This window comes from Mustela nivalis, assembly GCF_964662115.1.
Source record: "Mustela nivalis genome assembly, chromosome: 11".
NCBI classification, from domain to species: Eukaryota; Metazoa; Chordata; class Mammalia; order Carnivora; family Mustelidae; genus Mustela; species Mustela nivalis.
In genome coordinates, this window is record NC_139030.1 from 111,062,895 (window position 1) to 111,090,718 (window position 27,824).

General features: G+C 47.0%; 2 protein-coding genes across 3 annotated transcripts in view; one reads left to right on the top strand and one right to left on the bottom strand.

Moving 5' to 3' along the window:
• Positions 1-27,491, bottom strand: INPP1 (inositol polyphosphate-1-phosphatase). Of its 2 annotated transcripts, XM_082690542.1 has the most exons (6): positions 27,188-27,489; positions 12,309-12,548; positions 9,183-9,243; positions 6,435-6,635; positions 3,872-4,046; positions 1-1,854 (listed from the first exon to the last, which is right to left on the bottom strand). In XM_082690542.1, exons 1-6 carry the CDS (start codon positions 27,446-27,448, stop codon positions 1,287-1,289), a joined length of 1,506 nt encoding a protein of 501 aa, XP_082546668.1. In that variant the 5' UTR covers positions 27,449-27,489; the 3' UTR covers positions 1-1,286. The 2 variants fall into 2 exon arrangements, with proteins under 2 accessions (XP_082546668.1, XP_082546669.1); XM_082690543.1 differs by lacking the exon at positions 3,872-4,046 and having other exon boundaries at positions 27,188-27,491.
• SLC40A1 (solute carrier family 40 member 1) overlaps positions 1-27,824 on the top strand; it is a 747,507-nt gene that overhangs the window by 7,997 nt on the left and 711,686 nt on the right. The window lies entirely within an intron of this gene.

A 27,824-nucleotide genomic window follows, 5' to 3' on the forward strand; every position in this document is an offset into this window, starting at 1 on the left:
ACTGTTTTCACTGTATTTTATTGAAAATTTACATGCTCTAAAATGTTCATGTGGACAATAAATGTTTTTCCTGTAACATATTCCATATCTCCATTTTGGCGCATATCAGGGAGCAGGGCTAGTTTCTGGGCTTTCGTTTTTAATGAGGTTTGTGAAGAATGAGCTCACTTTTATTTAAAATCAACCTTTAAGAGAACACTGTAAGGACTTAGAATATATAGCTCGAGAGCCAACAATCTGTCACAAAACACAACGATGGCTTTAAATGCTATAACTCGATTATCAACAATTATTGAATCTGCTGTTTGCAACGCCAGACTATCAAAAACAGTTTGTCATTTTCATTCGTTTGTAATTACAGAGAAATAGAAAATGCTCCAGAAATACCCTTTGGCCCCCAGAGGGCGCAAGACAGGAAGAAATCAGAGCTGAGCGTTCATCCCTCCGGACGGGGGCCTGGGTCTTTACCAAGGCCGCTCTGAACAGGAAAAGAGGTCCACCTTCCCTCAAAGGACATCTTGCCGGACTCCAGTAAACACAAGGACTGCCTATGTTTAGCTCTACCCCTGGTTTTTGAAATTTAAAAACTGCAAGAATTGCAGAAACCTCTTCATCCCCGTCTGCCTTGGTGATAGGAATGGAGCATGTCTATGAGGATATTAGGATTAGAGAATATTTGTGTGTGTGTGTGTGTGTGTGTGTGTGTGTGTGTGTGTGCGTGTGTGTGTGTGCGTGCGCACACTGTGTGCCAGAGGCTGTGAGCAAGAAGAGGAGGGACACACAGTGCTCCGGACTATGATTCTTTTAAGCAGAAGGAGACTGAATGTACGTGAACTTGGCTAAATTATGCATCAGATTCAAGGTTCTAAATGTTCTGGCAAAGGCTAAAGCTGCAGATTTTCCCTTCAGGACAGGAAACAGAACCCAAGCACAGCTTTTTCTTACGTTCTCCCGAATATTTCAGCGACATTCTACGCGTGATTTAGATGCTTAGAGGAGAGATACTAAGGCAGCCGGAATTCTTCCTTTGGGTTTTTACTGAAGTGTTTCAGGCGGCACGAATGGCACAACACCGCGGCTGAAAGCCCGCCCAGCTGTGTAGCTGCCGCAGGGACATGGTTCATTCACCGCGACGAACATCCTACGGACACATCATGGGGAAAATGCTCCTCAGAAGACGGGGGAGAAGCCTGGCCATCAACAGGAGGAAGGTGTCTCCCAAAGGTATGAGACTCGGGAAACTGCTTCACGGTTGGGTTCTGAAGCGCACAAGAGGACAGAGTTGGCTACGTGCGCGCATCCTCGGGGGCGAGGTTGGGGATGAGGAGGCTCAGGAACGTCTCCAGCTGCTTCTGGGACCTGTAGGCCACCAGCCCGCCCTTGTTGGCCCAGCGATCCACGCCGGCGGCCCCTTCGTGTCCCGCGTGGTACAGCAGCTGCGGCCAGTCGCGCGCCGGCCCCGAGGGCGCCCGCAGGCACCGGCTGAAATCCACCATCCCCCCGCCCAGGGCCCGCAGGATGGCGTGAGCGGCGCACGAGTCCCACTTGAACGTGGTGTCGTCCGAGAAGATGTACAGGTCAGCCAGGCCCTGGACCACGCAGAGGCTCTTGTAGCCGGCCCCGGCCGCCGGGAACACGCGCTCGCCACACACACGCGCCACGGCGGCTCTGATGCTGTCCTTCTCACTCGTGCTGATGACGGCTGAAAGCCCGTGCGGGCGCTCGCCCTCCGAGCCCGCGTCTTCCGGCCCTCGGCTCTGCGTGCCACGACTCTTTCTTTTGGGGTCGGGAAGCTGAAGCGAATGGAGGTTGGTCCCCTCGTAAGAAAGGCCCCAGTAGCACTGTCCTTTCCACCTGTGGAAGACAGCTTTTCAGTTGGGAGAGGAAGCCTGTCACACTCGTCTGTATTACTTACGTTGTTTTCCAACCTAATGACACGAAAATACACAACGCAGCGAGTCTCTGTGCCCCGAAGCCTAGAAACAGAGAGCAAGTAGCTCATTCGTTTGTAAAAGTACTTCTTATGCCTCTGGCTGTCTGGTCGCTGCAGGTCAGGAATGCTGGGGCTTTTGTTTTTCAGATTTTACTTATGATTTGAAAGAGCAAGAGTGTGAGAGAGCGAGAACAGGGGAGAAGGGCAGAGAGAGGAGCGTGATGGGGCTTGGGGGGCTCTCGGGCTCCTGTGCAGGCGCCTGAGATCCTGACCTGAGCCGCAGGCAGACGCTTCCTCAGCTGAGCCATGCACGCGCCCTTGCTGCGGGCTTGAGATGTGATCTCGGGCAACGGGAAAATATCTCTGGCATTTCTGGCCTCCAGGAACACAGCAGAATTTCATTCACCACTTTTGGCATTTAAAGTTAAATCGGGAACAAAATGAGCAGATCAACTATCTCTCTTTTCAACCTGCAAATCTTTTACATCCTTACTGGTTGTTCTTCGCTTGCTGAGCCCTTCTCAGCGTCTCAGTCACCTGCCCCACTTTGGCTTTAACACCAAGAAAGAGGGACTGGTCCTCTGTGGCCACGCCACCACCAACAGCCCTCTGTCTCCGTGTTTAACTTATTGTAGCGTGTCGGTCGTTGTGCTGTTTACAGAGAGTGGAGCAGGCCTCAGGGAACAGAGCTGTGAGTGTGTTGGTGAGTGCTGGGCTCTGCATGGAAATCCAGAAACCCTCTCTCCGGAGTCGGCACCGCTGACTACTGTGTCAGCCATTTCTAGGCCACAGCTATGTCTGCCTCCAGTCCCAGATCTTTTTAATTCTTAATAATCCTTTGAAGATACCAGAGTCATGTTTTCAGTTTGAAAGAAGGCAGCGTAGAGGGGAAGAAAAAGTGAAGACTGCAGAGAGGTGTAGTTTATGTCCATTAAAGAATAAATCTCGGGCGGCAGAGGTGTAGTTTATGTCCATTAAAGAATAAATCTCGGGCGCCCCGGTGGCTCAGTGGGTTAAGCCTCTGCCTTCGGCTCGGGTCATGATCTCAGGGTCCTGGGATCTAGCCCTACATCGGGCTCTCTGCTCAGCAGGGAACCTGCTTCCCTCTCTCTCTCTGCCTGCCTCTCTGCCTGCTTTTGATCTCTCTCTCTCTCTCTGTCAAATAAACACATAAAATCTTAAAAAAAAAAAAAAAAGAATAAATCTTAGTGGCATGAAGCAAGTCAAAGTTCAGTAAAAATGTGTAGTCCTACAGACATGGAAAAATAGGGCCGTTTCAAAACAGAAACCACAGGAGAAAAGCCGCTTATTTCCATCTGGACTGTGCCACGTGCTGGGTCTACCCACGTACAGGCCATGGAGCAGCGGCACAGACAGCCTGGTTATCTTGGGGCTCTGGGCCAGAGTTCGTGCCAAAGGGAGGGGGGAGAGGCAGGATTTGTAGGGAGGGTGCCCCATGGTCAGGGTCTAATCCTGGCCATACCTACTCACCTTTTGATTGGATACTTTTCGTATTTGTTTTGAATTTCTTCTAAAATTGCCTAAATGTTTGACTTGGCTGTATAGGGATAGCATCTACCTTGTTTCAAATGTAGTAGAAGACTGTTACCACTGTTCTAGCAATCTCGTTTTGAATGATTCTAGAAAACAGGGAACAGGATTGCTATATTCCGAAGGCCAAACTAAGCTTTCTCCAAGACAGACTTTCTTTTAAAACAAAGTCTGTCAGCCTGTGCCTAGCCCCCACCAAAATTATATTTAACCCAAGATTGAAAAAAAAAAAAAGAATTTTAATTCAAACCTGCAGACTTTAGTAGGAGCACCTCAGGGTACCAAGTCATGGTAATGTCATGTCAAGGGACCATTCCGACTAAAATACGCAAAGCTGAGGGTATGACTTCCCCAAACCACCATATACCAGAAATACTCCTCTTTTACCTGAGGGTGTTTAGGTCTTGGGATACAAAAGGTTGGTTGATGACTCCCATTAGGGGCACCCCTGTATGTAGGTCATAGACACCAATTAAAATGGTGACACATTGAAGTCCACTGGGGAAGATTCCTTGGTTGGATTTAATGTCCGCAGAACCTTTTATGTACTGGTAAGTGGAATCTGAAAAAAATGAAGCAGATTTGTTTGGATTCAGGCAGGAATTATTTCAAAAATAATGATGGATACATCCATAAAGTCTGTCCTGTATCATTTCTGTCTTCCCACTAATTTGGTGACGGCTGTGGTCTGAATGTGGCCTCCCAAAATTCTAACCCCTCAAAGAGGATAGGATTAGTCAGTGAGGCCTTTGGCGCGTACTTAAGGCAGGAGGGTGGAACCCTTAGTCATGCAATTACTGCCTTATGAAGGAGGCTCTAGGGACATCCTTCACCCCCTGTGCTATGCAAGGACATGGCAAGAAGCTGCCGGCTACGAAGCAGAAAGAGGATCCTCGTCTTACCACACTAGCACCTTGATCTTAGACTTGCCAGCTTTCAGAACTCTGAGAAAGAAGTTTCTGAGCCACCTAGTCCGCGGTATTTTGTTACAGCAGCTGAACAGACGGAGAGTAATCAATCATGTGTTACCTTTGGGTGTCACTTGTATTGACTTGTTCTCTGACCTCTTGTGCTTCATGTTTAAGATACTTGAGTTCCACTTTCCCCAGCCCTACAGGAAGTCGTAAAGGGAGAGGATGTGCCTATAGTTCCTGTGGTGTCTAACCCCGTACCTTGCCTATGATAAGCACTCAAATATCCTCACAGGTCAAAAGCACTTCAAAGCTAATGACTCAGGATAACTGGTGGGATTCCTTAGAGCTCTTACCAACCAGAGGGCAAAGTATAATATGGATGGATGGGAAAATCTCCTTCCAGAAAGCTCTCAGGGGTGGAATTACCTAATTTTTTAAATTTTTATGGTGTTTTTTGGTCCCTCAAAGAAGGAAAGAGACAGTGATGGTGGCACAAACGGAAGAAACGGATGGTGCTCCTGTGAAGAAAAGCCAAGGAACCAGGTTTCTCCTTAAAAGACACACATGCCTGTGCGCCTGGGTGGCTCAGTGGGTTAAGCCTCTGCCTTCAGCTCAGGTCATGATCTCAGGGTCCTGGGATCGAGTCCCACATTGGGCTCTCTGCTCAGCGGGGAGCCTGCTTCCTCTCTCTCTCTCTCTGCTTGCCTCTCTCTCCGTCTACTTGTGATCTCTGTCAAATAAATAAATAAAACCTTTAAAAAAAAAAAAAAGACACACATGCCAGCAACTGACTGCCAACACCTGGTGAGTTCACACCCGGTGAAGGGTGTGGGTTGCAGAAAAATCCACATAGCTGGCTAACAGAATCAACTCAGGTGAGAACCAAGAAATGGGAGACGGTCCCTCAGAAACCTCAACTCATGGTAATCTACCATTAAGTGATAAACGATTTTGGGAAGGATTTTTGGTCTGCCAGCGGAATCCACTGATGAACATGCCACGACTCCTGATGACTAAAGGCACCTTGGGGATGCGGCACTAGTGCCCCTGAACGACGGGACGATGGGCATTAGCCTGCGAGTGGCCCCAGCCGTGGTGCGTGGGAGGTGCCAGGCAGGTGTGAATGAAGAAGGAGAGCTTCTGCCGACAGCCAGGGCTGCCCCCACAGCAGCACTGAAGCAGATGTGCGGGTTTGCAGCACGGAGCGCGGGGTAGGGCTCTAGCACCACACGACCTGGACGGTGATGGTGGAGACCGCGAGACTTGTGGAGGGACCGCGTCCCATTCGCCACGTTTTGCTTCATCTGCACAGTGGTTCCAGCTGTTTGCTTGTTGGACTGAGTCAGCGGTCAGTGGTTAAAAACTGGGAGGTAGCGCTTAAAACCGGGATTTGGGGGGCGCCTGGGTGGCTCAGTGGGTTAAGCCGCTGCCTTCGGCTCAGGTCATGACCTCAGGGTCCTGGGATCGAGTCCTGCATCGGGCTCTCTGCTCAGCAGGGAGCCTGCTTCCCTCTCTCTCTGCCTGCCTCTCTGCTTACTTGTGATCTCTCACTGTCAAATAAATAAATAAAATCTTTAAAAAAAAAAAAAAAAAACGGGATTTGGGTGGCTCTTTAAAGCCCTGACAATCTGGACTGTGTGCGCACGTGGGACCCATCTGCGGAGAGGAGCATCCTTGAACCGGCAGGTGCGCTTGCCAGGGACCCGGACGGCTCGGTCACTCTGCTGTCCTGCTGGCCTGGCCCCACAGTCTCCCAAAGAGGAGTTAACTCTGCATTATGGGTGCACGCATGTGCGAGTGTGCACCCCCCAGACACACACAGATACACACCCGCTCCTGAGATGTCACAAACGCACCTGCATGTGCAACAGCACGTCACACACACGCCTCAACTCCTCACTGTTCATTTCCCAGCCTTAAAACGTCACAGACTGCGGGGACAGTTCAGCCCCACGCTCCGTTCTCATTTTTCCAAGCCTCCCCCGACCAAGGGACCGCTGAGGACACACGAAAGCAGGCACCCCCCTGCGGCTTACCTATGGGGTCCACCCAGATCCCCAGGGTGTCCTGCGGAATGTCGACCTCCACTGCGTCCAGAGCCGGGTCGCCAAAGGTGACGTCCTGATGAACAACCCTGGCTAACGCTTCAGAAGCCACCTTGTTGCCACCAAGGACCCTGCTGAGGAGCTCGGCTGTCTCCTCCTCTGTCGGACACAGCCTCACGATCATCTTCTCCCCTAGAGTGAAGACAAACTGAGCCGCCACATTTCCAGAGTTTCCGGGGAGAAGAACCACAGGGATGGGAAGGGGCAGAGGCCACGCACTCAGGGCAGGTGAGGGCGACACATTCATACGCGTGGTCCTGACCCCTCGACTGCCAGAGTCACCCCGGGGGGCTGCCAAGGTCACAGCTGCGCACAAGTCATGCATATACCTAATAGGAAGTGAGGGATGGTTCCCAGTATCAAAAATGTTGTCTTCCCACAAAAATGTCCCCGTGGGCACACGCACACAATTCTGCATCCAATCTAAGGGGCTCGTGAACCACTTAAGAACCCCTGAACCCTGAGTCCTTGATGATATTTATGTTTTTTGCCTTTTGCTTCTTAATATGTATCAGTCAGCCTGTTAATGGATGGATGTATTATGGGAAGGAAGAGCTTTTATCAGCACTACAAGTGCTTCTGCCTCCCTCCAGGATACTGCTTTTAACCAAAAACTGTTTCCGCTCAGTACAGGAGATGAGCGCGGCTTGTCGTCACATGTGGCAAACTGTGTGATGGGACAGGACACGCAGGACTAGCTCTCCTCTGTGAGCCCCACTGGGAATCGGGATGGAAGCTTCTGGCTCCCGGTGACCCAAGTTACTCGATCCAGCCCCTCTTAAACATGCTTCTTACACCCTTGGTTACTCTGGTTTCCAGCTCCGACCAAAAGTAACGGAAGAGGCTGGAAAAACAGGCGAATGAACAGCCGCAGAAAGTGACGGCAGTGGTGAAGATAAACTTATAAAACGCAGAAGACATGGCACTCCCGGGGTAGGTAAGTGAGAACTCCCAGCTACCCCGGCCAGTTCGGGGACTAGCCGGCTTCATCCCCGAGAGCGCGTCAGACACTCGGGACCTCAGGCTCCTTTCACAGCCGAGTGCGGACGACCCAGGGAACTCGGGTGCTCAGTCGGGTTGGGGAGCACAGTAAGAATCTATCACAGTGATGCCTCCGAATCAGCAGGAAACCTTCCATTGCATTTAGTGAAGTTAAATTCAAATAACATTAAACTGCTGAAGTTGGGGAATGTTAAGGCTAATCACTGCCACGTAACCAAGCCGGGACTCGGGGCAGGAAAAGCCACGGGATCCATCTCCGGAGAAAATCCTCTCACGTCACTCCTTTTGCTTCCAATTCTCCACTGAATTCCCATCACGTTGCAAAATGCAAACTCCTTCTGCAAACGTCCGCGCTCGGCTCCGGCCTGCACTTGCCTCCCCGTCCCTTGCTCCCACTTCTCTGCCCCCGCATGCTGACCCCTTCTCCCCTCGGGTTCTTAGGAACGTGCATGTGCAATGACTTTTTGTCCCTAAAATTCTAGATAAGTGGAAGAATAAAATAACTGGTTTTGAGGTAGCCGAACGCAGGATTTCAAGCATTGGAGTTCTTATTCGTTAGTCACAGATTACCTTTTTTAATCCTCCTTTATCCTGTTTCTTATTAGTCACAGGTTTTTTTATCCTTAAGAGTAGAAATCTCAATGAGATTTCTCTGAGTGTCACAGAACTCACTGCATCGCAATACACAGCCACGAAGGAGACAATCTTCCAGGTTAATCCAGAAATTCGTTTTTTCCTTTGCAACTGTGCCTCTAGATGTTGAACTATGGGTCACAGGATCAATGATAAAGTTCACTATTTTAATCTTCTACCATTAAACAAACAAAACCGCCAGGCAAACTTAAAATAATTTGTTTTGCTGTAAAGATCAGAGATGTTGATATTTGTCTCCTGCCATCGGGGAAATGGGGAGGTGCCTCGATGGAGAATCTGGCCCACAGGAAACTAATCAAAGAAGAGTTAAAATTTGGTGCTAAAAGGAACCTTTTGTTTAACTCAACTCCTTTTACAGAGGTTCTGAGACCAGAGAACCAATGAGGTGAACAAGTTTTCTTTGCTCAAGAACACGCAGTATTTCAGAGATGGGGCCTCTCTCGATTCTCGGGCGTGGTCTGTGGACTCCCCAGCAGGTCCATGAATGGGCTTAAAATTTGGACCTAAAATGGTCCATGTGTGCACCTTCCTGAGAGCATCTGTAACTTCGCTTAGATTTTCAAAGGGCCATGAACTTCTCCAAATATGATAATATATTATCTTAAGAGCTACAGATTTGGGGCGCCCGGGTGGCTCAGTGGGTTAAAGCCTCTGCCTATGGCTCAGATCATGATCCAAGGGTCCTGGGATCCAGCCCCCTGCTGAGCAGAGAGCCCGCTTCCCCCTCTCTCTGCCTGCCTCTCTGCCTACTTGTGATCTCTGTCAAATAAATAAATAACATATATTTTTTTAAAAGCTACAGATTTATATCTAAAAGAATACACATGGACTTGCTCAATAATTCCAAGATACTACCTCTCTCTAACTTAAAAGGCATGATATTCTGAGGTGCTGAAAGAAGCTTAACATTCAAATATGTTATTTACATGAAAGGCTCCCATTCATTTATTTCATGATGTTGTTGAAAATTAGAATACCTATGATAATTAGGTTATAAAAATACATTCAAATTCTTCTACTTACCCAAATCATTGGTGAACTCATTCGATTCTTCTCCCAAAACTTTTTTTCCCAAGCCTGGAAACTGAATGATTCAGAGTATGACAAAGAAACCAAAAAACAAAACAAAGACAAAACAAAAACAGACAGAAAACCCCCTCAAATCCCACATACATGTTCAATTCTGACTGTATTTTCACTTTGTGCTTCAAATCAAGTAGCACAACTTGATCCGAAATTCAGAAATTTACCATGTGAGCACCAGGTGGCTCAGATGGTTAAGCGTCTGTCTCTGGCTCAGGTCATGATCCTGGGGTCCTGGGATTGATCCCCGCGTGGGGCTCCTGGCTCAGCTGGGAACCTGCTTCTTTCTCCCTCTCCCTCTGCCTCTCCCCCGCCCATGCTCTCTCTATCTCAGATGAATAAATAAAATCTTAAAAAAAAAATGTACAATTCCAGACATCAATCCTAGTATAAACAGTGAAGTCAGCGTGGTTCAGTACTTAATTTCCTCACGTTTTCCTGCTCCCCCTCCCCTCCAGGAAGTCCCCATCACAGCAGACGTCTGCTTCCGAGTTTGCCGGATCTTGGACACTTCATCCTTCCCTCTCAGGGCCATAGAACTAGTGTATTTACAAAGGAGGTATTTTAACTGCTGCTCTTCAACACCCCAACTTATGTGGGTTAATGGCATTGCCCAAGTATTTAAGACGATTGCTAATTAAGTTTAGAGGATAACATTAGCGTTTGCTCTCATTTTCAGGTGTTTTCTACACCTGTGGGAGGTGTCCTTGGACATCAGCAAGGAAGGCACTATAGCAAAAACAGAAGGGAAAGACTTTGATAATTAATGCATCAACATAGAATGAAAAAAAAAAAAAAGGAGCTAAGTAAGAAACTTCACTCACATCTGTATAACCAGGAAGCTTTCAGACCTATTTTGCTTCTGAGCCTCTCTGTAGTAAAGAGAATTTTTCTCCATGTGCTGAATTATGTGTGATGTTCTCAGGGAACAAAAGCAAGGAAAAGCTTCAGATATTTGAACTCAGTCATTTGCAGATGGCCAATAATTTTAACAGTGCTCACAACCACTTGTTGTTTTTCCCTCTTCTGAAGAACAGTGCGCGTCACCAGCGGCTGCCAATGAGCCCATTCAGCAGGGGCTGCGGCTCCACTCCCAAGCCTTAAGGACCTTCTGAGGTTACAGGATAGAAGGGTCATGAAACAGGTCTTAGTGAGCCGAAAGTGAACATCGTTTCTTTGTTCACAGGTCCCGGCGTATACTTTAGGATTGAACAAGTGCTGAGCTTGTCACAGGGCTTTGGGGCAAATATTAACTAATACAGGTTAATGAGCAGTTTCTAATTCAAGTGCTCAACCATCCCTAGTATCCGACTACCTTGATAAGTAACAAAAATAAATTTACCTTGTTTATTGGAGCTAGATACTACAGGGCATGACAAAGAGTAGTTTGTAGAGATTTCAAGGGACCATTTATTATCCCTTCCTGCCCATGGTCAATAATTCACTTAAATCATTCCGTATGATTCCGAATATTTTGAGGATTTCAACAGAAGTTATTCCAATATTTTGTAGTGTTTTCTGGCATAAAGCTCTATCCTCCCAAATCTTAAAAAAAATGTGTAATTATTAGATTATCATATAAAGGCAACATAGTATCGCAGAGAGCGCAAACCCTTGAGCCAGTCAGCCTGTGTTCAGAAGTTGTTCCTGCCATTCACTTGCTGTGCAACCTTGGGCAAGTTACTTAACGCCTCTGTGCTTCCCTTTTCTCATCCATTACATTGGAATAATAATTCTTAACTCATAAAATTATTAGAATTGTTAAATAAATCAATATATTTAAAGCCCTTAGAAGGGCCTGACACATAGTAAGGACTCATAAGTATCTGCTGGTGTTATTACTTGTTATTACTACTTATGAGTAGTTTCTTTTCCCAGCCAGCTTAAGATACCTAGAATCACAATCATTGTTAGTTATAAACAATGATTTTCTATTACAATAAAAGGGGATTTTCACCAGGTGGTGGGTATTGGAGAGGGCACAGATTGCATGGAGCACTGGGTGTGGTGCAAAAATAATGAATTCTGTTACGCTGAAAATAAATTTAAAAATTAAAAAAAAGGGGGGGGATTTTCAGTCTTCAGGACTGTACCAGCTTGTAACGGAGGCAACCATTAGATAAAAGTTTACATCAGAAGGTGGGACATGATGGGTGCCTGGTGGCTCAGTTGTTAAGCATCTGCCTTATATTCAGGTCATGATCCCAGGGTCCTGGGATCAAGCTCCGAAATGGGCTCCCTGCTCTGCAGGAGGCCTGCTTCTCCCTCACCCACTCCCTCTGCTTGTGTTCCCTCTCTTGCTGTATTTCTCTGTCAAATAAATAAATAAATAAATATCTTAAAAAAAAAAAAAAGAAGGTAAGACATCTTATGTCAAGTTAAAAAAAAAGAAGTCAATAAATGTTCCCATTTCTGCTGAGATAAATTCTATGTACCATGCACACAAATAAGCATAGAAGGAAAATGTCTTTCCAATATTTAGTAAAACATAGCTGTGGTTTTCTCTAGGGGTAGGATTAAGGATTCTTATTTTTGCTTATTTTCTGGAGAATGTATATTATTTATTAAAAAGAAACTCATTAATAAATAAAAGCTCCATATCCAAATGTTTCTCTTCAGTTGTCAGAACGGTAATTTTTTTCCCTGTATTTGCTTTTCTGTATTTTTAATTTCTTCTGCAGTGAACATTTTTAGTAATTTTGTAGTCAAAACAAGGCGGGAGAGAACCCAAGTTGTTTATTAGAATCATAGGTGCTAGTATTCTGAGGTAGGATCAGAAAAAGAGAGAGTATGCGGGGCACCCGGGTGGCTCAGTGGGTTAAAGCCTCTGCCTTCGGCTCAGGTCATGATCTCAGGGTCCTGGGATCCAGCCCCACATCGGGCTCTCTGCTCAGCGGGGAGCCTGCTTCCCCCTCTCTCTCTGCCTGCCTCTCTGCCTATTGGTGCTCTCTGTCAAATAAATGAATAAAATCTTTAAAAGAGAGAGAGAGAGAGAGAGTATGCTATTCTAGTGAGAAAATCACAAGGCAAATAATTTGCAGCCACCTTGGCTGTGACCGTCCTTACCTTGTCCTCCACGCTCTGCTTGATCACCTCCTGCACCAGCACGTCCGCCAGCGTCTTGAAGTCCACTGCGAACTTCTTGTTCTTCTCTCCCCCCTTCTTCTCTTCGATCAGCAGCTGGAACAGGGCTTTCTGCTGCCGGCACGCCCGGGCGATGTCCGCCGCCTTCTCGGAGACCCGCAGCAGCTCCCGCAGGACCGCGGACATCTCCGACCTCGCGGCGGCCGCCCTCCGGGCCGTCGGCTGGGAAAGTGGGAGAAGGCGAACGAGAAGGGTTCAGGGCGGGACGTCAGGGTGCGCTGGCGCCGCTGGAGCACCCGCGTGGCCGTCCCCGCGTCGCCGGCCCAACAGCCCGCGCGAGTCCGAGTCACCGCCTCGCTGGGAAGACCAGGTAGCGCTCGACATTCGAAACTCACCGTTTAAAAGCTTCCAAAATTACGTTTAGTCTCAAAAACCCGCGGTGCAAAGAACCGAATTCGCATGGAAGCAGAGTCTTGGAACCCGACATGAGACACCCCGACACTGACCGGCAGGTGGACACGAGCACGACTGACCACACGCGTCGCAGCACTTGCAGGGGCCCTTTCTGTCCTTCTGGGGAAGACGAGGGGAGTGCAAGGGGATTTCGCTGGTCGGTTTGGGGCCGACCTGCTAACGCACTGAGCGCCAGGCCAGCAAGCACTGCTGGGCCCTGTCAGAGCCGGGGCCACTCCTGGGCTAGCAGCCAAGCCGTCGCCCGGCCGCTCCTTCTGAAGCAGAGACGGAAAGTCCCACTCTCTGCGGCGCTACAGAAGCTGATCGACTGAATGAAAGCCGGCGGCTCTCGGGGACTTAAACAGTCCTGGCGTCTCAGAGGCGCGCTGTCGCACCTTCACGTTGCTGGTGGGTAATTAGGACAGAGACCTTTCCGATCTTTCAGTAGCAGCCACACTTGATCGAGAGCTTGCACAGGCCTAGCACGCGCGCTCACTGTGAGAACGACTGTGAAGGCGTCAGCCTGCTTTTACGGTCACGAAAGCAAAGCCTGGAGAGATTGGGTAACTTCTGCAGGTTACACAAGACTAAACGGCACGGCTCCGAGTCAGTCCTACACATACGCCCAGGCTCTCTATTCTCTTAACACTCTCCTTCTTAATAAGTAAATAAATAAATAAATAAAATAAAAAATAAACCCCTTAATGGACTCTAGGAGTTAACTGTGAATGGTCACAGCTGGTTTTTCTGACGTTTGCCCCCCAAATGCTGTTTTCTTAAGATTACGGGTTAACCACTGTAAGAAAAGCTTCAACAGTAAGAAAAGGAACGTGAATAACAACGAGACACCCTCCTTTACTATTAGGCACACGGGGCTGCTGTAGGGCGAAGCTTTCTCCAGCATCCTATAGAGACCAGCACTATTTTTCCGCAGGGTCCTGGCTCCCTAAAAATACCTCTCACGGCTATCACTATCTGCATGCAAAGCTTTCTGACTAATTCCCACAATAACCTGCTACTTTCTGGCCGAATGAACCATTTCCTCCAGAGGAACCGAACCTGCTTCTCCCTGCTTCTCTGTAAGCTGCTTTCACATCTCTCTCCCCACCTGTCCTCCACTCAGTTCGTTAAGACCATAACCCTGAGGGGGCCGCTGGGCTGAGAGAACCGGGATAACTCAAGTTGTGGAGAAACTGAGGTCTGCATTCGATGCTCAATTTCTTCAGGTTTATCCGTAACTCTCACTGACACTTGCAGAAACTATCTTTCAGATGATTTTCTTAAAAAGATTTATCTATTTTTGAGAGAGAGGGAGAGAAAACAAGAGCGTGCTGGAGGGAAGAGGCAGGAAACTCTCTGGAGCAGACCCCGCTGAACACTGAGCCCAGCGCAGGGCTCCGTCTCGGGACCCTGAGATCACGACCTGAGCCAAACTCAAGAGACAGACGCTTAACCAACTGAGCCATCCGGACGCCCCATTTTCAGATGACTTTTAAAAGCAAGTCTACATACTCATTTTTGAAACATTTCAAATACTTTTAATGAGATGTATTATAGACTCGTGATTAGTAAGTTACATTTACCGTAATTTAATAGCTTTGAATCCAGAAGAAATTGTTTTTGATGAGTATTTCTTAATAGAGAACCACCTGCGTCAGAATTAATCAAGGGGCTCACTAAAGGGACAGATTCCTGGGCTCTCTCCCGCTCGGTGCATCAGCATCTCTGGGGACAGAGCCCGGGAATCTGCAGTTTGGCCAGCCTCCGAGATGATGTCAAACATGGAGATTTAAAAGCTGCTGCTCTTCAGGATGGCTCATTTTTTTTTTAAAGATTTTATTTATTTACGAGACATAAAGATCACAAGCAGGCAGAGAGGCAGGCAGAGAGAGAGGGGGAAGCAGGCCTCCCAACGAGGAGAGAACCCGATGCGGGACTCGATCCCAAGACCCTGAGATCATGACCTGAGGGCATGAAGGCAGAGGCTTAGCCCCCTGAGCCACCCAGGCGCCCCGCCAGCTCATTTTTCTTTACCACCACGCCGGCAGATCCGCGGGGGCTGGCACCTGCTGGCAGACATCCCTGTGGAACCACGAGGCGGAACGGTTCCGCTACCCAGCATCTGAGTGCGGAGAGAGGCCCAGGTGAAAGTAACAGCCGGCGTGCACCCGGCGCTGCCTGTACGCGGAGACTTCTCAGCACTTATATGTATTAGTCATTTACTTTTCACACCACCTTATGGGAGGGTTCTCCCATCTCTATTGTACAAATGACGAAACCAAGATGAGGGGGTTAAGTAGTTTGCCCCAAGTCACCCAGCTAGGAAGTGACTGGGAAAAGATTCAAGTCCCAGGGACCTGGCAGCCCTCCCTGTTCGCCGCACTCGAGCCAATAAAATTCTTACACAAATTCTTAGCTGTTAGGGGAGGAGTCATTATTGGGTAAATAACCATAAGCATATTATTATTATAATGTACATTTTATAGCAAAAAAGTAGAGACTATTAAAAAGAGATTCTGCTGAGTGAAATAAGTCAAGCAGAGAGAGTCAATTATCATATGGTTTCACTTACTTGTGGAGCATAACAAATAGCATGGAGGACATGGGGAGTTAGAGAGGAGAAGAGAGTTGGGGTAAATTGGAAGGGGAGGTGAACCATGAGAGACTATGGACTCTGAAAAACAATCTGAGGGTTTTGAAGGGGCGGGGGGTGGGAGGTCGGGGTACCAGGTGGTGGGTATTATAGAGGGCACGGATTGCATGGAGCACTGGGTGTGGTGCAAAAACAATGAATACTGTTATGCTGAAAATAAATAAAAAATAAATTTTAAAAAAATCACTACCTGACCGTGGACTTCCTTCCTAAAAAAATCTTTTTTCCCCCGATCCTCAAGGTAAACCTTGAGGTTTACCATCTTTCCTGGATAATAAAATCTCATCTATCATAGTCTACTGATGTCTCTCTTAACTGGCTGCCTTGGCTTGGCTCCTGCCCGAGACCCAGTGCCTCCTGCACTGTGCGCTAGCGCTGCCATAACGCCCGCAGACTGGGCGGCTTATAACCAACAGAAATTACGTTTCTCACAGCTCTGAAGTTCTAAGAGCAAGGTGTCAGCAGGTCTGGTTTCTCTGGAAGCCTCTCTCTGTGACATGCAGATGGCTGTGTCCTCATACAGCCCTTCCTCTGTGCATGAGCATTCCTGGCGTCCCTTCCTCTTTTTAAAAAGACACCAGATTGGTTAGGACTCACCTATATGACCGCATTAACCTTACTCATCTCTTTGAAGGCCCTGTCTCCAAACACAGTCACATCATGAGGCACTGGGGGTTAGGGATTCAACACACAAATCTGGGGGAACTACACCTTATTCCCTAACACCTCTCCTTTAAAGAGAGACCTTGATAATTTTAGCAAATGTCAACAAAATCTATTCCTTTGTCTTTTGTTTTCTGGCCAAACAGAATTGGAGTGGGATTCTCTTCCCCACTTATATGGTCAATAAATTTAATTCTGTGAGTCAGTCTTTCCTACTAGGAGCCATTCACTTTAACAGCCAAATCTTTAATGATGTAGCGAACACTGAAATAACCTCTCATAAGCCTTACTTGTGACAACATATTTAAAGGCATATTTGATCAGAACAGGTTTATTTTTATTTTAAAGAGTTTATTTTTCAGAGAGAGAGAGAGAAAAAACACACAAGCAGTAGTAGAGGCAGAGGGAGAATGAGGCTCCCCATTGAGCAGGGAACCCAGTGCGGGGCTCCATCCTAGGACCCTGGACCATGGCCTGAGCCAAGGGCAGACGCTTAAGCGACTGAGCCACCCAGGCACCCCTCATCAGAACAGATTTAAAGAAGTCACATTCGTCACCATCTCAGACCAAATGTATGTTAACATAAGTATATCACAACGTCAGTTAGAAATAGTCTCTTTAGCTTTTGTGGGATTTTTCATCTCTAGTTGGAGAAATGTTGGATAAATTGAAGTGGGCAAAAAATGCTCTTAAGACTTTTCCTGGAAGCCCAGATCTCTCTACACAGACAAAACTCAATTTTAATCTCTAATCATTCTGTCATTTCATCAAGACAGCACTGTTTTTAAAATCACATTTGATGGGCGCCTGGATGGCTCAGTTTGTTAAGTGCCTGCCTTGGGCTCAGGTCATGGTCCTGGAGTCCTGGGATGGAGCCCCGTATAGGGCTCCTGTTCAGCAGAGTCTGCTTCTCCTTCTGACCCTCCCCTTCCTGTGCTTTCTCTCTCTGAAATAAATAAAATCTTAAAAATAAATTAAGAAATAAATATCACATTTGAGGGGCGCCTGGGTGGTTCAGTCGGTTCAGCATCTGCCCTTGGCCTGGGTCATGATCTCAGGGTGCTGGGATCAAGCCCCACATCGGGCTCCTTGCTTAGCAGAGAACCTGCTTGTCCCTTTCCCTCTCCCCCAGCTTCTGCTCTCTCTCAAATAAATAAATCTTTAAAAAATGACATTTGAATGGTGCATACATATTTCCAATGTGATAAATAGTATAGTGGGGAAGACAGAGGCTCCTGGAGACAAACGTGGGCTCACAGTCTTGCTTGGCCATCAACTAGCTGTGCGGCATCAGGTAATTTCCTTACGCCCTCGGAGCCTCTCTCCTCCTCCGTAATATGAACATACTTTGGTAGCCAGAATATTGTGAAGATCGAATGAGGCCATTTCTGGAAAAGCAGCCAGCGCTAACTTTGTAGACACTGGATCACAACTGACAGCGAGGGCTTTTCAATACAACTTCATGGAAGCCACAGTCACGAGTCCTTACCAGAGAAAATGAGAGGCTGGCAACTTTATGTGGGTCTCCGAAATCTTTTCTGCGAATTTACTAGTCCATTAAATCCCAAAGGCTGGGAGCTACTTGTAATTCGCTGAATGACCCAGAATCAGGTTCCTTTATGTGGGCCAGGTCTGACCGCTTCGGTTTCTGGGCGTCTGGCTGGAAACTTGGCTCCCGGAGGCCGAAGGACTACTCTGGCCTCACCGGAGACCATCTGTGGGGTGCTTGGCAGGATCGAAATACTGTCGGGGGGCATTTTGTCAGGATAGTTTGTGCGGATTCGGGGGCCAAGTGTGTCCATTCTTGTGCAAAGAGGCCGGATGTGCCAGAGGCCGGCGATGCCCTTCTCTGCTCACAGTGACAGGCATGGACGTGGACGGGGCCCCCGACAGGACAGCGGGGCCCTCTCGGGAGGAAGCAAGCAGGACACTCACTTCTTCCCGCGGAGAACCCTAACCCATAGCTCGGACACAGCCCACCTCTTCGTGGGAAGGAACCCCCCTCCCCCCAGTTCCCTGAGCAGGGACAGTGTGAAGCCGCCATGTGGCAGGCCTGCGGGGCAGTGCTGCGGCCGGGGGAGAAGGCTGGACTCCCAGGAGAAACCCGGGTGCAGACGAGAAGGTGTGTGTGGTGGCCTCTGTCCGGGGCTGCAGGTGTCGGGAGTGTCCCTGGCGGGCACACGCCGAGCGGCCGCCCGGGGCTCCGAGGAGCCACGTGGCTGTTGCCCGGGGAAGCGCACTTGGCCCCTCGGGCTCTGGCCCACACTCTGTGCTGCTCTAAGGACTAGTACAACGGACAGCGGTGGCCGCTCTGGTGGAAGGGAAAGGGGGCAGAAGTGCCCCACACGATGCCGGGGGTGTCCGTCGGCTCACCCCAGCAGCCAGCAAGGCCTAGCCCGCAACTCGCTAAAGGTCGCCTCTCCTGACCCCACAGGGGACTTGCAAATGACTATCCTTTACCCAGGCCAGAGTGGAACTATTCCTTAAGCATCACTAGGCATTTAAATACGACCTTTATGTTGCTGGAAATGAAATTACCTTTCCAGTGGATAAACCATGTTTAACCTTCAGGTACTCGACTGTCTAACATGTCTCAGATCCATCAAGTTGTACAGTGTGGGACCTTCTGTCCTCTTATGGTGCTATTTTACTTTGATCTGTTTGATATTGCTGTCATCAATCCACAGGTTCTAAGTTTAGCATTTAGTCATTGATTTCCCACTGTCTGTCCATTTACACCCTTGCTCTGGGCGGGTTCTTAATTGTCAATGCTGTTCCCCCTGATGACGCCTGTCCCCTGACTTCTATGCCTGATGTTTAACTTACCCTCCCATGATCAGTTCATGGGCAAGAAATCTGAACAGATAACTTTATAAAAGATGATATTCAAACGACCAACAAACATATGGGAAGACAGTCTATCTCATTAGTGATCAGGAAAATGCAACTTAAAATCACAGCAGGGTGCCAATGGATAACTGATGGAATCCTTCAAATGTAAAGCCTAAAAATCTTGAGTTTTGGTGAGGATGTGGAGCAATGAGACTCCTACACCAGGGTGGGAATGAAATTGGTGAAGTTGGTGTTGGAAATCATTTTCCCTGGAGACATATATTGAACAGAAACTCCTGCATGCGTTAAAAGATGCGCACAAGAATGTTTATGAGTAGCATGATTTGTTATGACCTAACACTAGAATAATGCAAACAATCATGGCTAAGAAGGTGAAATAACGTGTGGTATGTTCACATAAGATGATACCAGACAGGGGTGGAATGAATGAATTAGTGCTATAGGCCACAGAATCCCACAGAAACAGCTGAGCGAAAGTGAGCCACAAAATATGTGTATACTGTCCAATTCAATTTATTTGAAGTTTGAAAATAGGTGAGGGGCACCTGGGTGGCTCAGTGCTTTAAACCTCTGCCTTCAGTTCAGGTCATGATCTCAGGGTCCTGGGATGGAACCCGCATCGGGCTCTCTGCTCAGTGGGGAGCCTGCTTCCCCTCCCACCCCCCACCCCGCCCCTCTGCCTGCCTCTCTGCCTACTTGTGATCTGTCAAATAAATAAAATCTTAAAAAAAAAAAAAAAAGAAAGAAAATAGGTGAAACTAACTTATGGTGTAGGAGGTCACCATGGCGGCTCTCCTTGGAGAAGGAGGAGGAATTATCGACGGGGGGTAGGAAACAGCTTTTAGGCACCGGTAATTCTGAGTCTGAGTGATAGTTGCATGAGTAGGTTGACTTTGCGAATTCATCAAGCTGTGCACTTAGAACCTGCATACTTTCCTGTATTTCTAATTTGCTAAGAATTTTAAAAAGTATGTGTGTAGAGGGAGGGAAAGAGAGAGCGAGAGCGAGAGAGAGAGAGAGGAGTCTGCTCAACAGCTCGATCCTTCGGGAGCCCTCCCTGACCTTCCTTTGTCTCACGCACCTGGGCCGGGGGAGCAGAGAGGCAGGCCGATCTCTAGCCCGACTCACTGACACATGCACATTGGTTTGCTTATCTGTGCTCTGCCTAGCAGGAGATTTAAAGGTGCGTGTGGTTTCCTATAACTCCAGCACACGCGTGAGAGGTGTTCGATACGTGTGGGCTCTTAGCTCTGAGAACACAGAGTTTGTTCTCGCAGTATTGTTCACTGTACTTGGCTTTTATCAGCATCACCCGGCGCCACTAGGCACGTGGGCCCACACTTACTGACGTACACGTCTGCACGTATCCTGCACCCACTTACAGAAACAAACCGAAGCCATATCTGCATGACTGTCACCTGAAGCATACCGTGTGCCCGCTCAGAGTCTGAAGTGACGCTTGTCATCTAGGGTGACCTATCTTGACAAGATTACTGTAGTTGATTAAAGTCCAAAATAGTAAGTTTAATTTCGTTTTGTTAGAAAAGATGTTAAATATGGGATATAGATGTACATGTCTACTTAACCTTCACATTTCTCCCTCCCTCCTTCCTGACCTTCAGGTGCCCTTGACATACAGTCTGCTTCTAAGATGATGAGTCTGCCTCACTGTAGCTCTATCAAGGCTGCTAGTGCACCACAGTGGTCCATATTTTTGCTCCCTGGTGCTGCTTACAGCAAGAGACCACAAAAATGTCCCGTTTCCAATGTTCTGGAAACTTACAAATGGGATCTTGTGCTGAAGCAGCATTTTCCAAATCAGGAAGACCAAAACCTCCTTGGGACACTTGTTAAGAATATAGATATTCAGGGGTGTCTGGGTGGCTCAGGGGTTAAGCATCTGCTTTCAGCTCAGGTCATGATCCCAGGGTCCTGGGGTCGAACCCCACATCAAGCCCCACATCTCACCCCCAGCTCAGCGGGAAGCGTGTTTCTCCATCTCCCACTCCCTCTTCTTGTGCTCCCTCTCTTGCTGTCTCTCTCTCTCTCTTTCTCTCTCTCTCTCTGTGTGTGTTTGTGTGTGTCAAATAAATAAAAGTAAAAAAAAAATCTTAAAAAAATACAGATATTTAGACTTTCCCCTAGGATATATTGATTCAGGAGAACGAGATTGAGGACAGGGAACACTACTTAGTTGATTTTTATCTGACAGTTTAAGGAAACAGGAGGTGCACCAGTCAGCTCTGTGTCCCCTTTGTTACTGAGAAGTAGAACAGGGAATCCTATGGCTATTGCAACCAAGAATGATGGACCTTGGTCAGCAAAGGGTCAACTTACATTGCCTTCTTTGTAACACAAATTAAATGCTGGGAATAACAACAACAGCAAATGCAAACCCACCTATCTAAGTAGTGTTCCACATCAGCAGAAGCAAAGGTTTCCAGAACTCATTTGAAAACTATGAAAAAGTATTCCATTCAGAAATACTTTTAAATCTGATAGTGATCCCTTTTTAGCCTCTTCTCCATAGTTTGGAACATTTTCACTAAACAGAAACTCCATCCATTTAGAGAGTTTTCTTTCTACTGAATTTCAACTGAGTTTATATACATGGTCAAGGATGTGTTCAGAACCACCATGGTGTCACAAATCCCACAGACTATGAAAAATAGCAGATTCAGTGTAACTATCTTAACTGAAGAATACATATTTTTAAGAATACAAATGTAATGTATAATGTATATTTCAAGGCAGAAGGAAAAGATAGCAGATGTATGACTTGTAGAAAGAATCTTATCCAGTAGGATACAATTTATACAAGTTGTGGTAATTGTTGATTAGAATCTAGTCTTAATACTCTTCAAATCTGTCTCAATGTTTCCTTTCAAAGGTAACATTTTTCAATAGTTTCATCTTTTTTTCTGAACACCTGCAACACTTACTTTGGCACCAACTCATTTTATTGTGTGCCTCGGCTTCCTGGTATGAAGAGCTTTTGTTTAGACCATAAGAAAGCTGGTTCTTGGGCTCTGCTTTGCCTTGAACCAACCAGGTGTCCCAGGTCCCCCAGAAAGGGACTTGTGTTCCTTATTTTTGTAAACATAAAAAAAGAAAGGAAAGGAGGGACACAGAGCTTGAAGGAGATGATTTCTATGGTCTGTTCTAGTTCAAAACTTCCCTGTTTTTATATTTATTTTCCAAATAAAAGAGGTTGGGGACTATTACCCAGCCGTAAGAAGGAATGAAATTCTGGTACATTCTACAATGTGGATGAACCTTGGAAACATTATGCTAAGTGATAAAAGCCGGACTCAAAAGCACAAATGTTGTATGATTCCACTTATGTGAGGTAACCAGAGTAGCCAAATTTGTAGAGACAGAAAGTAGAATGGTGATTGGTGAGGCTGGGGGAAGAGGAGAGGGAGGAGTTATTGTTTGATGGGTCCAGAGTATCAGTTTGAGATGAGGAAAAACTTCCAGAGATGGATAGTGGTGATGGTTCATAGCAAAGGGAAAGTACTTAATGCCAGTGAACCATACACTTGAAAATGATTAAGATAGTAAATTTTATGTTATATCTATTTTACTACAATTTTTAAAGAGTAAAAAATAAAATTAATAGGTTTGAGAAATGCATTTTTATTTTTTATTTTATTTATTTATTTGAGAGAGAGTACGTGTGCATGCAAGAAAGAACAGAGAGGGGGCACCTGGGTGGCTCAGTGGGTTAAAGCCTCTGCCTTCGGCTCAGGTCAACATCCAGGGTTCTGGGATTGAGCCCCAAGTGCTCAGCAGGGAGCCTGCTTCCTCCTCTCTCTCTGCCTGCCTCTCTGCCTACTTGGGATCTCTGCCTGTCAGATAAATAAATAAACAAACAAACAAACAAACAAAATTTAAAAAATTTAAAAAAAGAAAAAGAAAAAAGAAAGAAAGAGCAGAGAGCGCACCAGCAGGGTGGGGAGGAGCAGAAGCCGAGGGAGAAGCAGACTCCCCACTGAGCAAGGAGCCCAACACAGGACTCAATCCCAGAACCCTGGGGTCACAACCTGAGTTGAAGGCACATGCGTAACTGACTGAGCCACCCAGAAGGCCCCAAAAATGCACATTTTAAAAACTGCTTGCATTTGTCATCTACCTAATGAGGGCATAATAAATATTTGTTGATTGAATGGAAAAAACGAGGCTGGGGAGGGGCATAAAAATTGTTGAAAGAAGGGCACTAGGCTATTGCTTTGAAGTTGATTTTTTACAGGAATCGTGCTGGTTTTTAACACTGAGATTCTATGTTCCTATGCAGTGGTTTGGGTGTGGGTGGAGGATTAATGGACATTATGAGGGCCTAAGCGACCCCATCCAAGCCAGCCTGGGGGGAACCATTATTCTCTAATAGGCTATAGATCCCTTGAGAGCAGGATACACTTTTTTTTTTTTCCATCTCCTCATGACACACAGTGGGAATTTTATTAGTCAACTGATTTCTATTTCATTGGAGATAAACATGTTTAAAAGGATTGTCTTCCACCCAAGTTCATCTGTAAGGGATTACTCGTGCAAGTTTTCAGATTATAACTGTTAGAGAATGTGAGTCAAAGGAGTTCTTCACAGGTTTTTTGGAAGATGGCTATTTTTTTTTTAAACTATAATGATAAAATAACATGACCAAAATACATTCTCTGATTATTAGGGAAGCAAAGGTCATAGGTCATGTTATATATAATTTTTTGCAAACTGGGTTTAGCAGGATACCTCGTGTCATTCTACTTCCACTTTGTAGAGGCAAAGTTGATTTTTAACAGATATTTACTAGTGTTGAATAAATCAATACCCAATATTGAATGTAACATTTGCTTTTAAAGAAACACAAACTAATAAAAGAATATAGTCCTTTTATTTGAAAAGTTCAAAATAGTAAAAACCATAAATGGTTCAGTAGAGCCAATAGGTAAATCTACTAAATTCTCTTGCATTCTTGCTAATCCTGCACCATGGATAACTGTTTAAGCTGGGTAATATTTATCTTCTTGATCTGATTCTTTATTGCTATCTCCCTTATTAATGATGCTAGCCATCAGCCATATCTTTTTAAAAGATTTTATTTATCCGTCTGAGAAAGAGAGAGAGCCCACCAGCAGAGGGAGAAGCAGGCTCCCCACTGAGCTAGGAGCCAGCCCTGGGACTTGATCCCAGGACCTGGAGATCATGACCTAAACCCAAGGCAGACGCTCAACCATCTGAGCCCCCCAGGTGCCCCAACCATCAGCCATTTTTTTTTAAAACAAACCTGATATTCCCGGATCAAACCAGGATTATTTGTGATTATAAGAGATTCTTGCAAACTCCTAAAAAAAAAACAAAAAACAAAAAACCCTGAGAAGTGTTCTAGAATTTGGAAGATGAGATGCTATTTACAAAGCAACAGATAATGAAAAATTATGACTTCACTGTAACTAAATTAGGCTCTCCTTTAGCAATATTAGAGACCAGTTTCCTTTGGTCATTTGAATTTAACTCTTTTGCTAGTAGTTTTAACTCTAATTAGCACTGTGGGAAACCTACCATCATAGTTCTGTAAAGGACAGGTTTAAGTATCTATTGATTAAGTTAGCAAACATTTACATTAATTTAAATTTGGATAATTGTTAGGAGATTTTAAATATCTAGTTGATTAAAAAACAAGCCAGTAAACAACCCTCTCCACCCCTCAAAAGAAAACAAGAGAAATAAAGAAAAGGAATGGAGAGAGAAGAAAAGGAAAGAAAACTCTGACCCTTTCCATTGTGGTAATTCATCTTAACAAATTCTTTTATAGTTGTTTAATATTCTATTTTTTGCTAATTTGTTTTTATATAAAACTGACCATATTTTATGCTCCCCCAAAACTTTCTTTTTCTTTTTTGGATGGGGTTAGGTCATTTTAATAAAAGTTCTAAAGAAGTTACTAAAATTTACGAGCTTGTCTTCTCTAGTTAGGAGCACAAAAGGGATAGAAAATAAATCTGTTATATGAAAGAGAAATGATCAAGCACAGTATTTTGCTGTGGTTTACTAGTCACAGGAGTCTACATTAAAAGCCCATTAATAAAAGGTTCCTATAACGTTAGAGGACTTAAACTAACATTGCATATAAAAGAGACTAAACATGCAAAAATGTTTGCTAGGTTCACTCACCAGGAAGCCTAACTACAAAACATACAAGTTTCAGGTTTCCTAAAAGGGGGACATCATCATATTAGTAAAACCACAGCTTCCATTTAAGAACATTTTATGCACAGGAATGAGAAGAGGTTATATCAGCTCTTCATTACAGCAGCGGTATTTCCCACCTGTGCTTTCCAACCTCACCTTTTAAAAAATTTTTTTATCATTTCACCCATTTGAAGTATCATCTCCTAAACTTAGAGATTCTGATTCAGAAAGTCTCAAGTTGCAACCCTGGAATCTTTTTAAACCACTTTCATTTCCCCCTCCCCCAGCTGTCCACCATCTGAAGTAATTTTTTAATTAGGCAAATTTGGGAAACTACGCTAACCACAAGAGATGGGAAGCAAAATGCTGTCAACTCTGCTCTTGTTTCTAAACTCTAAACCAAACAAAAACAGCAATGTACAGAGTTTGATTAGCTTCACTACAAGATGAAAAGTATTTTAACAAAGACATTTATGAAGGAGACATACCTAGAAAAAGTTCTCATATATACTGTCCTCACCTTTAATAAATGAAAACATTTGTTTTTATTAGTCACTTTATAAAACATAATTGTTTTTTTACACAATTTACCTACAAGATGAAGGAGAAAAAGACCTTTCCTAATTGTTATCAGAGACAGAAATAAAAGAAGTAGATATATAACGAACAATTTTATAACTTTCGTTTCAGTGTCCTTGTATGTCTAATAATGTCATTTTCTTTCTGGACTAGCACAAGTATAGTTATAATGTAAATCTGTAATGAGATACTTTACATCAAATGGCAAGTGAGGCATAACCTCCAAGCACGTGGCGGTTTAGTCCAAAAGCATGGATAGAAATGGTAGCTTATTTTATGCAAAAAGTGTAACCTTATGCACCTTATGCAATCGTCTTCATGACCAACAACTAACTTTAGGAGGAGTAGAAAAATCCACAAAAGTTTAAAAATAAAGCAGCTTCTAAATAAGAATTCAGGGGTGCCTGGGTGGTTCAGTGGGTTAAAGCCTCTGTCGTCAGCTAAGGTCATGATCCCAGGGTCCTGGGATCAAGCCCCATATCGGGCTCTCTGCTCCGCAGGGAGCCTGCTTCCTCCTCTCTCTCTTCCTGCCTCTCTGCCTACTTGTGATCTCTGTCTGTCAAATAAATAAATTAAATATTTTTTTAAATATATATATATATATATATATATATATATATGAATTCAAACAAATACATGTTGAGAAATGAACTCTTCCCCTCCCTTTCATTTTTTCCTTTATATTCCCTATTTTTAAAGAGAAAAATGAGGTCAATTAGCTAATGCATCAGTGAATGGTGGTTCAGGGAATTATTTTCATCATTAGACTGTTATAGGGCTGAGCAGGACTGATCCTTAAACTTGTTTGATTTCAAAGTTGGGAATCACAGGAAAAGGACCAAAAAAATGTTTATTCGACGTGTGGGATTCCTGAGTGGTCTGTCCACGCAGCCTTAACCCGCCGTTCTTTTGAAGTCAATTCCGGTCGCACAGTGGGCAAGGTCCTGCTTATTCGACGCCTTAAAATTAGCTTTAGAGGTGGAAACCTCCAAAATGCACACCTAAGTGTGCACACGCACTCTTCATGCACAGACGAAATAATCGGGGTTTCTGCCCCCCCCCCCCCCGCCATGCTCTCGGTGTCGAACGGCGCCAGAGACCGGCCAGACCCCGTCGAGTGTCCCCTCGTGTCCCGGTCACAGCGACCAGCCCGTCCCGAGCCCGCCTCTCCCCCTGCGGAGACGCACCCGGCCTCGCGGCCTCGCGCAGGTGCGGCGCCGGGGGGCGGGGGGCGCGGCCTCCCCCGGAAGCCCCGCGGCCGCTCGAGCATCCCCAGGGCTGGGGACCCGACGCTGCGCCGCGCCTGCTGGGCCGCCCCCGCCCGCCCCCCGGGAAACGCTCGGGACCATCGAGTCTTCCCGCCGCCCTTTGCCGGCCTCGCCCACCCCCGTGTCCCCGGGGTCCCGCGGCCGCGCGGGGGTCGAGCCGGGCCCGCGCGGGGAAGCTCGGAGCCGCCCGGCGCCCGCGCACTCACCTGCCTCCGCAGCGGCGGGACGCGGGGCCGCAGACCCGGGCGGGACGCGGGGGCGCGCGGGAGGAGGAGGGCGCGTGCCCTGCGCGGGGCTGCGGCGGCGGCGGCGCTTCCCTCCGGAGACGGAAGAGGCGGGCGAGGAGAGCAGGAAAGCGCGGCGGCGGCGCGGGGCGGCGGGGGCGCGGGCTCCGCGCGGGGGGCAGGAGCTCGGCGGGGCCGCCGCGGGGAGGTGCCCGGTCGTCCCCGGCGCGCGGACCTCAGCATCCGCCGGGGCCGCCCCTCGGCTCGCGGGCCCGCGGCGTGGGTGCGGCGTGACGCTCGCGGCTCGGGGCGCGGGCGGGGGGCGCGGGCGGGGCCGGGGGGGGCCGGCGGGGGGGGCGAGGGCATCCCACGCGGGCCGAGGCCGGCGTCCGCGACGTCACAAGGGGCGCGGGACGATCCGGGGCGGGCGCCGGGAGGGCGAGCGCGCCCGGGGCCCCTCACGCGCGGTTCCGGTCCCTCCCCGCAGCCGCCCCGAGGCGCCGGGGCCGCTCCCTCGTGCGCTCCCGCGCGCGGCTCCGGGAGGGCGGCTCGGGGAGGGTCGGCGGCGGCGGACAGGGCTTCCCGCCGCGGCTGTGGGCCCCGCGGTGGGGACAGAAAG